General features: G+C 38.1%; 1 protein-coding gene and 1 pseudogene across 1 annotated transcript in view; both read right to left on the bottom strand.

Moving 5' to 3' along the window:
- Window positions 1-14093, bottom strand: part of TMEM38B (transmembrane protein 38B) — a 79770-nt gene that overhangs the window by 11720 nt on the left and 53957 nt on the right. The window contains exon 5 of the mRNA XM_050761867.1: window positions 13776-13893. Coding sequence (XP_050617824.1) covers window positions 13776-13893 — 118 coding nt within the window. The remainder of the gene's footprint in view (window positions 1-13775; window positions 13894-14093) is intronic.
- On the bottom strand, window positions 804-13769 carry LOC126937942 (DEP domain-containing protein 1A-like; annotated as a pseudogene).

The following is a 14093-nucleotide window of genomic DNA, read 5'->3' on the forward strand; positions in this document are numbered from 1 at the left end:
CATCCCTAAAATTCAGATTTAATTAGTGTAAGTTAGGCCCTAGGCATATAGGCTGTTTTAAAACTCCTCGGGTGAGTCTAATGTGCACTAATTTGAAAATCACTAGCTTAGAGACCTGTTCCATCATCATAGAAGTCAGTCGTGAGCTGAATGATTATATATGCCCTGATTTCAGTGGGTAGTGTTGTTATTTTAAGCATCTGATAAGTGTATCTCCCTTGATTAAAAATAAATACCTTACAGAAGAGATTATATGTTTTATTTATCATTGTCTCCACATATCTGGAACAATGAAGGCACATAGCAGTTGCTAAATAAGTATCTTTTGAATGAATATATGATTGCCTTATACTTCTTTTATATCCCCATCTTGTAATAGACTATGCAAATTAGAATTCAAAATATATATATTGAACAAATTAATGACTGAAGCAATTGGGGATAATATTTAAGGCAAAACCAAATCTGATAAAATATACACATATTTTAAAAACACACACATATATATAAGTAGATCAAAAGTGGAAAAAGGATATACAAAAGAGTGCAACATTTGGCAGCTGAGAATTATTTCATTGAGTTTTCAAATATTCTTCACATTCTTATACTTAGAAACAAAGAAGTAACCCCAAATAACTAATTCATTAGCTAATATCTCAGAACTTGTACATATGCAGATAAATTTTCTTTTAAAAACAGAATTACAGTTTAATCTTGATGAACACAGCTCAGGTTTTAAAATTCAAGTAAATAAAATTTTAGTACACGTCATGATAGTCTTACTGCATAGCTGCGTTAAAAATAAAAAGTATTTGGTATCACCTATTGTTATGTGCTCTCAGTTGAGATCTAGTTAGTTTCCTAGGAGTCTCACATTGATAAACAACTATTTTGGTACTTCCTTACATAATGTGTTTATTTAGAAATACCTTATTAATAACAGACTTCCTTTTGATTAGCTACATTCTCAGATATGGCTTCATTTATAAAAGTTCCACAACTATTACATGATTTTTAATTCAGTTAGTATCTTAGACTACAGAACTTCGGTTTTCTTAAAATCAGCATTGGTTGCTTGATTGTAGGTTTGTCACCAAAAAGTGCTGCTTCACTCTCCGTGGTTGGAAATCTTTTCTGATGTATCAAGGGATATTCATTCTGAAACTGTTTTAGCTTTTTCCTTTTCTCCTTTAGAGGTAAATTCTTGTTTTTAATAATATTTTCTAAAAGTTCTGCAATTGCAGCTTGAGAGGTAGAAACTTTTTGCTCATCAAAGTCCTGAGCACTAATCTGCTTACAGTATGAATAAGTTGGCAAACGAACAAACAGTCCATCTCCAGGATTTTCAATATGTCCCTTTTTTAAGTAGTCAAGATGTTTTTCCGCTGCAGTCTGTAAGTAAGAGGGTACTTGAAGAATTTCCTGATGATGATCCGGTAAGAAAGAAACTAATCTTCCAGCAAGAAGCTCATCAAGATCCACTTCTTTAGCACAGCATAGCACACACCAAGAAAAGGTATGTATCCTCAGTGATCTTGTGCCCAATGCATCATGAAGTTTAGGCATATCAACATTTTGACTCATTTGGGAAATCATACGCATTAAAAGTTGAAGCTTTCTATAATTTGCTGGGGGAAGTAACAAACAACATAACTGTACAGCATCGATGGCAACCCTCTCTAAATGACGTTGCAGGAAACTCTGTGTGCCAGTCAACACAGAAGAAGCTGGAAGTAAAGAATTTTCTGAAAATTCTATTGAACTTTTGCAGAGTCTTTTATTGATTGTGGCACTAGACTCTCCAAGTTCACTTTCCATAGCTGTTTGCACACTTTTGCTGCCTTGTCCAACATTTGCTTTCATGATAATTTCAGCCACTGGTGTATTGATATAACTATTCCTTCTTGTACTACTTCTTAAAAGCAAACTCTGAGACCTACAAAGCTGTTTTGACTTGCATTTCCCATGACACAACTTCTCTTGGTCTTGAGCAGTCAAAGTAGTGGTTCTCTTAAAACCAGCACAGAATGGCTTTTGAATATTTTCCTCTGAATGAAGATTCAACAGGAATTCCTCTTTGGGCTTAGACTCTAAAAACAGTTTATTATTTTGTCCTTCTATGTTTGGAAAAGATAGATGAAACACACTGGATGCCTCTTATTTGAATTCCCTGACACATCTACAATACCTTCCAAAGAACAACAGCTTGGTTTGCTGTTAGAGGATAGATCATGCATACCACTTAACCCTATTAAATTATGACAGCTTCCTCCCATTATGTCATTAGCACTCACTCTTCTGTTTCTTAAATTAACTAGCTGCATTTTCTTAGCAAATCTTTCTTGAAATCCTGGATTGCTTATCTGTAGTCTCTCAGAATAATCTGATTCTTCTTTTTTCTCTATGAAGCAGACTGAGAAGAAGGTACTCAGTTGATTTGAAGGAATTCAAATTGTTTAAGTGAAGGAATTTTTAAGACTGTGGATCATCTTGGATTCTATGTATCCCACTGGATCTATCTGAAACTATCACATAGCCACAAATAACCAAAATGTTCACAAATAATTTGTAATATTCAAAAGTAAGTAGAGGTTCAGGGAGATCTAGAAAATAATCTGTGATTGTTCTGAACACATCTTGTTCAAATCCAACATTAGTTGAATTATTCATATCATCAGTTCTTGGCCAATCTGCCAGGCCTCATGGCAGATAATACCCAGTGAGGGAGGTCATCCGATTTGTTTTGTAGTATGACTACCCCATGTTTACTTGTATTGGCCATGTTGTACATTACATATTGGGGAATTACTTGTTTTGGATTTATGACTTCTTCTAGGGATGGCACACCTAAAATGGTTTGCAGGTAGATCAGAATAACATATCTCGAAATTTCTTAAACATCTTCCTGGCTTAGTTCTCTATTATCAACTGTATTTTCTGGATCTTCACTGATTATTTCATGCTTTATTTTCTCAGCATTTTCCTCGGATAAATGTATTCCATGCTTTTTAGGAGTTCTACGAGATAAGTTTCATCATTTAAAAATGCTATCTTTATCTTTGGAAAAGTTCTCTATGTTGTTTTTTCTCAATTCTGGATGCCTTCGTGGCAGAGTTTTAAGTGGCGAAGTAGCAGGAAATCTGAAGAGCTGCTTATTATCGTCAACATTTTCTGATCCCCACCTGCCTTTGATATCTTCAATTACATGATTCTTAAGAAATATCCTCAACAGTTGGATAGTCTGTTGACTTGTAACTTTGGGACCAAAATTGCTATTATTTCTTAATAGGTCACAAAGCCAATCCACTGCTTCTCCTGCTGTGAAACAATTGCCATATTTTTTAAAGTGTTGTCTATGTTTTCTTAGAGGCATTCCTGCTCGAAAAGATGTGATAACTTCATTCCATAAGTAGCAGAATCCATTTAAGATGGCCATACCAGGAAGATCTGAATTCTAGCTCTGCCACTTGCTGTAGATGTGACTTTAGAAGGCCTCTAACGTCTGTGAGCCTCAGTGTCCACATTGGTAAAGTAGGACTAATAACACATGCCTGCCTGAAGGGCATTCCAGCTTGGTGGCCCGATAAGGCCCAAGAGGCACACCCAGACTCTCCATAGGTCTGTCAGCGCCCGGTGGCGTCCATGGCGGCGAAGGCAACACTCAGGCCCAGTGGCCCGGGCAGTGACGAGTCTCAGCACAACCATCAGCCCCGCCGCCAATTTGAATAGCATCTGCTAAAGCATTTTTTAAAGCGATCCTGATAAAGTTGGGCCCTGTACCATACCTTGGGAAACACTGCTGTTGGTTATACCTAGAAACAGAGTGAACAGGTCACAAGGTACGTGAATTTTCACCCTCGTCAGATATTGCCAAAATGCTCTCCCAAGTTTTATTCCTGTTTATACTCCCTCCAAATCCCTTTAAAATAGTTTATACTCTTCATCTTCACTTTTTTATTCACCTCAGTTGATTACAATCATTTTTCTATCCCTTACCAGTCCACTGAAATTGCTTTTACTAAGGTCACCAAATATCTCTTAATTTCAAAACCCAACAGCCTCTTTTCAGTTTTAGTCATTCTTTACCATTTCTTCTGCTTTATTTCACAACAGCTCTATTTCACAATTACTCCTTATAGAGCCAATTTTTATTTTTAAGTATTTTTAAAACATTGATGTAGATGTGGTGAAAAGGGAACACGTTTACACTGCTGGTGGGAATATAAACTAGTACAACCACTATGGAAAACAGTATGGAGATTCTTCAAAGAACTAAAAGTAGAACTACCATTTGATCCAGTAATCCCACAACTGGGTACCTCCACAGAGCAAAAGAAGTCATTATATGAAAAAGACACTTGCAAACTCATGTTTATAGCAGCACAATTAGCAATTGCAAAAATATGAAACCAGCCTAAATGCCCATCAAGCAACAAGTGGATAAAGAAAAGGTGGTACGTATACACCACGGAATTCTAATCAGCCATAAAAAGGAACAAAATAATTGGATTTGCAGCAACCTGGATGGAGCTGAAGACCATTATTCTAAGTGAAGTAACTCAGAAATGAAAAACCAAATATCGTATGTTCTCACTTATAAGTGGGAGCTAAGCTGTGAGGATGCAAAGGCATAGAATGATACAATGAACTTTGAGGACTTGAGGGGAAGGGTGGGAGAGAGATGAAGGACAAAAGACTACACATTGGGTATAGTATACACTGCTTAGGTGTACCAAAATCTCAGAAATTACCACTAAAGAACTTATCCATGTAACCAAAAAAACACCTGTTCTCCAAAAACTATTGAAATAAAATTTAAAAGATAAAAAAAATGATTAAGATTATGAAATATATTATCAGTTTCAGTAAACTCTAAATGGGATTTGGGCAAATGAATTAGTTTAAAATGAACATTCTATTTAGAAACTGGTGGATATACTTTCTAATTAGGAAAATGTTGAGAAATATTATAAAAGAAGTTCAGCATTGTATGTTTTCCTATTTTTAAATATCTTTATTATTATTACATTGCAGTATGGTGTTTAAGTTTGGGTGTTAAAATATAGAACTTTACATCCAGGAACAATTGTAAGAAAAATTATCATTTTTATTCCACAAATTAGGTCATGAACAAAAGCTGATCCTGTAACTCAAGAAAATGTAAGATATCAGTGCTATTTATTTATTCTTACCAAACCCACAATATACATTCATTTTCTTTAAAGATTAAAGTTAGAAACTCAAAAATAATACAGCTCCCACCCATTCAGCAAACTAGGAGTAGAAAGGAATTAACTTCCTACTCTGCTAAAAGGCATCTAGGAAAAACCCATAGCCAACATTATGCTTAATAGTGAAATACCAAATGCTTTCTCTCTAAGACGAAGAAAAAGACAAGAATGTTCATTCTCTCCATTTCTATCAACACTATACTGGAGGTTCTAGCCAGGATAACTGGGCAAGAAAATTAAAGACATGCAGATTGAAAAGTAAAGAGTAAAATCATCTCTATTTGCAGATGACATGATCCTGCATATAGAAAATCCTAAGGAATCTATCTTCTATTTTATTATTTATTTATTTTATTATTATTATTTTTTGAGATGGAGTCTGGCTCTGTTGCCCAGGCTGGAGTGCAGTGGCACAATCTTGGCTCACTGAAACCTCCGTTTTTGTATTTTTAGTAGAGACAGGATTTCATCATGTTGGCCAGACTGGTCTCGAACTCCTGACCTCAAGTGATCTGCCAACCTTGGCTTCTCAAAGTCCTAGGATTACAGGCATGACCCACCATGCCCAGCCAGGAATCTACCTTTTAAAACATTTATTAGAACTAATAAATGAGTTCAGCAAGGTTGCAGGATACAAAATCAATATACAAATATCAATTGTATTTCTACATATTTGTAATAAACAACCTGGAAGTGATATTTTAAAACAATTGTATTTAGCATAACATCAAAAAAGAATAAAATACTTAGGAATAAATTTAACAAAAAAAGTGTAAGACGTGTATATTGAAAACAAAGATGGCCAAACTAAATCAAAAGAACTCCTGTGTTGATGAATTGGAAACCTTACTGTTAAGATGGCAATTATTCTCAAATCAATTTACAGATTTAAAGCAATCCCTATCAAAATAAGTGCTGGCTTCTTTGCAGAAATTGTAAAGTTGATCCCAAAGTTCATATGGCAATGCTAGTGACCCAGAATAGTCAAACAATTCTGAAAAAGAATAACACACAAATTCAGAGGTGTCACACTTTTTTTTATTATTTATTTTTCTTTATTCTTCAACTTTCATTTAAGATCAGGGGTACATGTACAGGATGTGCAGGTTTGTTACACAGCTAAATGTGTGCCATGGTGGACTGCTGCACAGATCATTCCATAACATAGGTATTAAGCCCAGCATTCATTAGCTATTCTTCCTGATGCTCTCCCTCCCTCCACCTCCCCCTGACAGGCCCCAGTGTATGTTAGGGAGGAGTCTCTCCTTTTCAATATTTTGGACTAGATTCAGTAGAATGGTACCAGCAATTCTTGGTACCTCTGGTAGAATTCAGCTGTGAATTCATCTGGTCCTGGGCTTTTTTTGGTTGGTAGGCTATTTATTACTGCCTCAATTTAATAACTCCTTACTGGTCTATTTGGGGATTCAACTTCTTCCTGGTTCAGTCTTGCAAGGGTGTATGTGTCCAGGAACTTATCCATTTCTTCTAGATTTTCTAGTTTATTTGCACAGAGGTGTTTCTATTATTCTCTGTTTATAGTATAGTTTATAGTACACTGTTCTTTATACAGACGGTTGTTTGTATTTCTGTGGGGTCAGTGGTGATATCACCCTTATCATTTCTGATTGTGTTGGATTCTTCTCTGTTTTTCTTTATTAGTCTAGCCAGCAGTCTATTTATAAATGTTTTCCAAAAACCAGCTCATGGATTTGTTGATTTTTTTTTTTTAAGGGTTTTTCATGTCTCTGTCTCCTTCAGTTCAGCTCTGATCTTGATTATTTCTTGTCTTCTGCTAGCTTTGGGGTTTCCTCTTGGTTCTCCAGTTCTTTCAGTTGAGGTGATAGGTTGTTAACTTGAGATCTTTCTAGGTTTTTATGTGGGCATTTAGTGCTGTAAATTTCCCTCTTAACACTGCCTTAGCTGCATCCCAGAGATTCTGGTATGCTGTCTCTTTGTTCTCATTAGTTTCAAAGAACTTCTTGATTTCTGCCTTAATTTCATTATTTACCCAAGAGTCATTCAGGAGCAGGTTGTTCAATTTCCATGTAGTTGTCTGGTTTTGAGTGCATTTATTAATCTTGAGTTCTAATTTGATTGTGCTGTGGTCTAAGAGACTGTTATTATTTCAGTTCTTTTACATTTGCTGAGGAGTGTTTTACTTCCAATTATGTGGTCAATTTTATATTAAGTGCGTGTGGCAATGAGAAGAATATACATTCTGTTGTTTTTGAGCAGAGAGCTCTGTAGCTATCTATCAGGTCTGCTTGATCCAGAGCTGAGGTCAGGTCCTAAATATCTCTGTTAATTTTCTGTCTCAATGATCTGTCTAATATTGTCAGTAGGGTGTTAAAGTCTCCCACTATTATTGTGTGGAAGTCTAGGTCTCTTTGTAGATCTCTAAGAACTTGCTTTATGAATCTGGGTGCTCCTGTATTGGGTTTACATATATTTAGAATAGTTAGCTCCTCTTGTTGAATTAAACCCTTTACCATTATGTAATGCACTTGTCATTTTTTATCTTCATTGGTTTTAAAGTGTGTTTTGTCTGAAACTAGGATTGCAACCCTGCCTTTTTTCTCTGTTTTCCATTTGCTTGGTAAATTCTCCTCCATCCCTTTATTTTGAGCCTATGTGTGTCTTTGCGCAGAACATGGGTCTCTTGAAGACAGAATACTGATGGGTCTTGACTGTTTATCCAGCCTGCCATTCTGTGTCTTTAAATTGGGGCATCTAGCCCATTTATATTTAAGGTTAGTATTGTTGTTATTGAATTTGATCCTATCATCATGATGCTAGCTGGTTATCTGCAGACTTGTTTACGTGGTTGCTTCACAGTGTTACTGGTCTGTGCTTCAGTGTGTTTTTGTAGTGGCTGGTAATGGTTTTGCCTTTCCATATTTAGTGCTTCCTTCAGGACCTCTTGCAAGGCAGGCCTGGTGGTGATAAATTCTCTCAGCATTTGCTTGTCTGAAAAGGATCTTATTTCTCCTTCAATTATGAAGCTTATTTTGGCTGGACATGAAATTCTGGTTTGGAAATTATTTCCTTTAAGAATATTCAATATTGGCCCCCAGTCTCTTCTGGCTTGTAGGGTTTCCACTGAAAGGTCTGCTGTTAGTCTGCTGGGCTTCCCTTTGATGCTGACCTGGTCTGTCTCTCTGGCTGCCCTTAACATGTTTTCTTTCATTTCAACCTTGGAGAATCTGATGATTATGCATCTTGGGGTTGATCTTCTCGTGGAGTATCTTACTGGGGTTCCCTGGATTTCCTAAACTTGAATGTTCGCTTGTCTTGTTAGGTGGGGGAAGTTCTCCTGGATGATATCCTGAAGTATGTTTTCCAGCTTCGTTCCATTCTCCTCATGTCTTTCAAGTACTCCAATCACAGGTTAAGTCTCTTTACATAATCCCCTATTTCTCAGAGGTTTTGTTCATTCTTTTTCACTATTTTTTCTCAATTTTTGTCTACCTGTCTCATTTCAGAAAGATAGTCTTCAAGCTCTGAGCTGCTTTCCTCTGCTTCAGGTATTCTGCTGTTGATACTTGTGATTGCATTGTGAAGTTCTCATGTTGTGTTTTTCAGTTCCATCGGGTCAATTATGTTCCTCTCTAAACTGACTATTCTGGCTATCATCTCCTTTATTATCATGATTCTTAGCTTCTTTGCATTGGGTTAGAACATGCTCCTTTAGCTCAGTGAAGTTCATTATTACTCACCTTCTGAAGCCTACTTTTGTCAAGTCAGGCATCTCAGCCTCAGCCTAGTTCCATGCCCTTGCTGCAGAGATGTTGCCATCATTTGGGGGAGAAAAGACACTCTGGCTTTTTGAGTTTTCACCATTTTTGCGTTCTTTCTCATCTTTGTGGGTTTATCTACCTTTGATCTTTGAGGTTGCTGACTTTCGAATGGGGTTTTTATGGGGTCTTTTTTGTTTATGTTGTTGTTGTTTTCTGTTTGTTTTTAACAGTCAGGCCAGTCTATCATAGGGCTGCTGTGGTTTGCTGAGGGTCCACTCCAGACCCTAGATACCTTGGTTTTTCCCAAACCTGGAGGTATCATCAGTGAAGGCTATGAAACAGCAAAGATGGCAGTCAGCTCCTTCCCTGGAAGCTCTGCCCCAGGTGGGTACTGACCTGCTGCCGGACCGAATGCACCTGTAGGAGGTGGCTGGAGATTCCTATTGGGAGGTCTCGCCCAGTCAGGAGGAACAGAATCAGGGACCTGCTTTACAAAGCAGTCTGGCTGCTTTTTGGTAGAGGAGGTGTGCTGCACTGGAGGGGACCTTCCTTGTCCAAACCATTTGGGCACTCCAAAGCCGGCAGCCTAGAATGGATGAGTCAACTGAGTCACAGAGATGGTGACTGGCCCTCCCTCCGGGAGTTCCATCCCAGGGAGAGATGGAGAACCCTGGCTGGAATGGATGTAGTCCCTGCAGGGAGGTCCTGTCCAGTGAAGAGGAATGGATCAGGGTCCGGCTTAAAAAAGCAGTCTGGTAACGATCTAGCAAAGCAGCTGTGTTGCACTGTGGGGAAACCCTTTCTCATCTGTAACATTTGTATTCTCCAAAGCCAGCAGACTACAGTGGCTAAGTCTGCCAAACCACAGAGACGGTGGCCACTCCTCCCCCTAAGAGCTACGTCCCAATAGAACCCTTTTGAAGTGGCTGAAGGCCCCACAGGAAGGTCCCGCCCAGTGAGGAGGAATGAATCAGGGTCCTGCTTAAAGAAGCAGTCTGGCCATGATCTACCAAGGGAGCTGTGCTGCATTGTGGAGGACCCTTCCTCATCTGGACTGTTCATATTCTCCAAAGCCGGCAGGCTGGAACGGCTAAGTCTACCAAACCGCATAGATGCCAGCCGCCCCTCCCCCCAGGAACTCAGACCTGTCTCAGACAGATTCCAGCACGTTGCCGATGGCAGGCTGGAACCCAAGCCAGTGGGTCTTAGATTGTGAGGTGCCATGGAAGTGGGGCCTGCAGCACGATGCTGCTTGGTTCCCTGGATTCAGCCCCCTTCCTAGGAATATGTACGGATGGATTTCCTCACTTGCTGGGGACCCCAGGGCCACAGTATGTAAACTCCTGTGTCTCTGTGTGCGCCTGAGTGGCTGCTCTGCCAAAACTCCACACAGCTCTGTGCATCAGACCCAAGACCCTGGTGACATGGGTTCACGAGGGGATCTCCTGATCCACGGGTTGCAAAGGTCCATGAGAGAAGCGTGGATCCCTGGGCAAGTTGCATAATCACTCACTGCTTCCCTTGGCTGGCAGTGGGGGTTCCTTTGGCTCCATGCTGTTCCCAGCTGTAGGAAGTGGTTGGAGATCCCTATCGGGAGGTCTCACCCAGTCAGGAGGAACAGAATGAGGGACCCGCTTAAAAAAGCAGTCTGGCTGCTTTTTGGTAGAGGAGGTGTGCTGCACTGGAGGGGACCTTCCTTGTCCAAACCATTTGGGCATTCCAAAGCCCAAGGTCCCTTACCCTACATGAGCTGTTTGCCTAGACAGTCCCACTGCAAGGTGGGTATTTCAGTTGAAGGTGCTGAATTCACTTGCCCCTTTTCACTCCTTTCCATGAGTGCCATGGACCACAGCTGCTTCTAATCAGCCATCTTGGATCCTACCACAGTCACACGTCTTGATTTCAAAACTAACTACAATGCTACAACAATTAAGACATAGTAGTAATAGCATAAGGACGGGCACACATATGGATGGAATAACATTAAGAATCCAGAAATAAACCCTCAAATTTACAGTCAACTGATTTTTGACAAGATTGTAAAGGCAATTCACAAAGGAAAAGAATTGTTTTTACAATAAATAGTGCTGGAACAACTAGATATCCACATGAAAAAACTTGGACTGTTCATCATACCATACACAAAACTTAATTCAAAACAGATCATAAAAACCAAATACAAGAGCTAAAACTATAAAACTCTTGAAGAAGATATAGAGGTAAATCTTTATGATCTTAGATTTGGCAATGGTTTCCTAGTTATGACATACAAAGAACACATAATAAAAGAGAAAATAGGTAAATTGGACTCATAAAAAAAAGTGTTGTTGGGTTTTTTTTGTTTGTATTTTTTTTTCTGTTCAGAGAACAGTCTTTCTCTGTTGCCCAGGCTTGAGTGCAGTGGCACAATCTCGTCTCACTGCAACCTCTGTCTCCCTGGTTCAAGTGATTCTACTGCCTCAGCCTCCTGAGTAGCTTGGATTATAGGCACCCACAACTAATTTTTATATATTTATATTTTTAGTAGAGATGGGGTTTCACCATGTTGGCTAGTCTGGTCTCAAACTCCTGACCTCAGGTGATCTGCCCACCTCAGCCTCCCAAAGTGCTGGGATTACAGGCGTGAGCCACTGAGTCTGGCCTTCATGAAAATTTTACCAATTTGTGCTTCTAAGGGCACTATCAGTGAAGAAAAAACCTTACAGAATGGAAAAAAATATCTGCAAATCATTAAGTCTGATAGGGTTCTAGTATCCAAAATATGAAAAGAATTTTACAACTCAACATTAAAACAAAATATAAATTAAAAATGAGCAAATAATCTGACTATTTTTTCCAAAGAAGATATACAAATACCTAACAAGCACAAAAAAGATACTCAGCATCATTAGTCATCAGGAAAATGTACATCAAAACCACAATGGGATGCCACTTCACACCCACTAGGGTGCCTGTAACAAAAAATACAATACTATGCACTAGTAATGGTGTGGTGAAATTGGAAATCTCATACATTGCTGATGGGAATATAAAAAGATAAAGCTACTTTGTAAAACAATCTGTCAGTTCCTCAAAAGGATAAACAGAATTAACATATGGCCTAAAAATTCCATTCATAGATGATATACTCAAGAGAAATGAATCACATGTCCACACAAAAATATTTACATGAGTGTTCACAGCTTATTATTCATTTTAGCCAAAAAGTGAGACAATCAAACTATCCATCAACTGATGAGTGGATAAATAAAATGGCCTATAGCTGGAAGTATTGGGGAAAATGTGAAATGACTTCTAAAGAATACAATGTTTCTTTTTTGGAGTGATAAAAATGTTCTAATACTGATTTGTAGTGATAATTGCACAACTCCATGAATACACTAAAAAAACTATTCAATTATACACTTTAAGTGAACTGTATGATATATGATATGGTTTGGCTCAAACCATACATCACTCATATCTCCACACTCAAATCTCACCTTGAATTGTACAAGGGAGGGGCCAGATGAAGGTGACTCAATCATGAGGGTCTTTCCCGTGCTGTTCTTGGGATAGTGAGTAAGTCTCACGAAATCTGATGGTTTTATAAATGGGAGTTCCCCTGCATAAGCTCTCTTGCCTGCTGCCATGTCAGATGTGCCTTGGCTCCTCCTCCGTCTTCCGCCATGATGGTGAGGCCTCCCCAGTCATGTGGAAATGTGAGTCCATTAAACTTCTTTTTCTTTATAAATTACCCAGTATCAGGTATGTCTTTATTAGCAGCATGAGAACAGACTAACACAGTATGGAAAATATATCTCTATAAAGCCGTTAGAAAAAATATATACAGCTCAAAATTTGAGGACTGGAAGAGACTACATGTGAAGAGCTTTTGCCTCCAATATTTGTTACTTGATTACAGCCACAGACCATCTCCATTTCAGAGACTACTGAAACAAAAATGAATGATTCATACAGTGACTTCATTCTAAGACACATATTAGCTATCCTGTTTTCCTTTTAAAAATCCCAAAGATAAGTTTTTAGCCAAAAATATCGAATCTAAAATAGAGGTGGCCATAAAATTTTCTAGACTTAAATAACAATTTTATTATAAAATCAATTGTCAATTTGTGAACAGGGAACAATACTTATTCATGGTATGAATAGTCAGAATTAGCCTCATGATACAGCTGCAAATAAAATTCATAAGATACGTCAGATACAGTGACAGAAAGACATGCATCCTCTCTAATCCTCAACAACTGTACAATGAAGACGAGAAAATTAGGATTCAGCGACATAAGTGGCTTGCCTACTCAAGGATTAGCCAGCAAAGCTGGGATTTGAACCCAAGACTGCCTGTCTCTAACCTATCTTCAAGAAGGAATAAAGCTTCCACCCAGGCAATATTAATAGAAAAGAATGACCACAAATATGTCCTATATAAAATATTTGAAATTTTAGAGCTTAAAGGAAACTCAGAGAATATCTATCTCAAGTATCTCATTTTACAAATGAGACACTATCATCTTTGCAGTCTCTGATCAGCATTGGCTATTTCTACTACTCTCTCTTCTCCAATATACTACTAGGCTATCTGCAAGTGTTTCCTGATAGCCCTAGCATAAAGCAAATAAGAAATCACAGAAAAGTTAAGTTTCAGAAAGTCATGGATGTACTGAGTAAACCTCCCCAAATTCTTCCTCTTAGATAATAACAATAAATAAATGTTTCTCTTACTTGCCCAGTATGCAGAATTGTATCAAAGGGGAATGGTTATACAGGATTTGTAATAATTATAGGTACTTTGAATTCTTACCTTTGTGGCCACAATAAAGATGGTATAAAGGAACATAAGATTATGCTTTGATATTGCCAGATGCTGGGTGTGCTGGAATGTGAAGATAACTGACCCCAGAAGGGTTACCTTGGAAGGGCTGAAAATAAAACACATTTTAAATCAGCAAGTAATAAATATGACATATCTCCATCGTTTTCAAAGAGTGCTCTGCAAAACATTAACTTCGTGGGTTATTAATAGATGTAATGCAAAGATGAGTTTTGTTAATACACTTTAAAAAGTGTTGAAAATGCTGAGTTATACAAAGTTAAATACCTTTTTTCACATCATAAACTA

Source organism: Macaca thibetana, chromosome 15 (assembly GCF_024542745.1).
Source record: "Macaca thibetana thibetana isolate TM-01 chromosome 15, ASM2454274v1, whole genome shotgun sequence".
NCBI lineage: Eukaryota > Metazoa > Chordata > Mammalia > Primates > Cercopithecidae > Macaca > Macaca thibetana.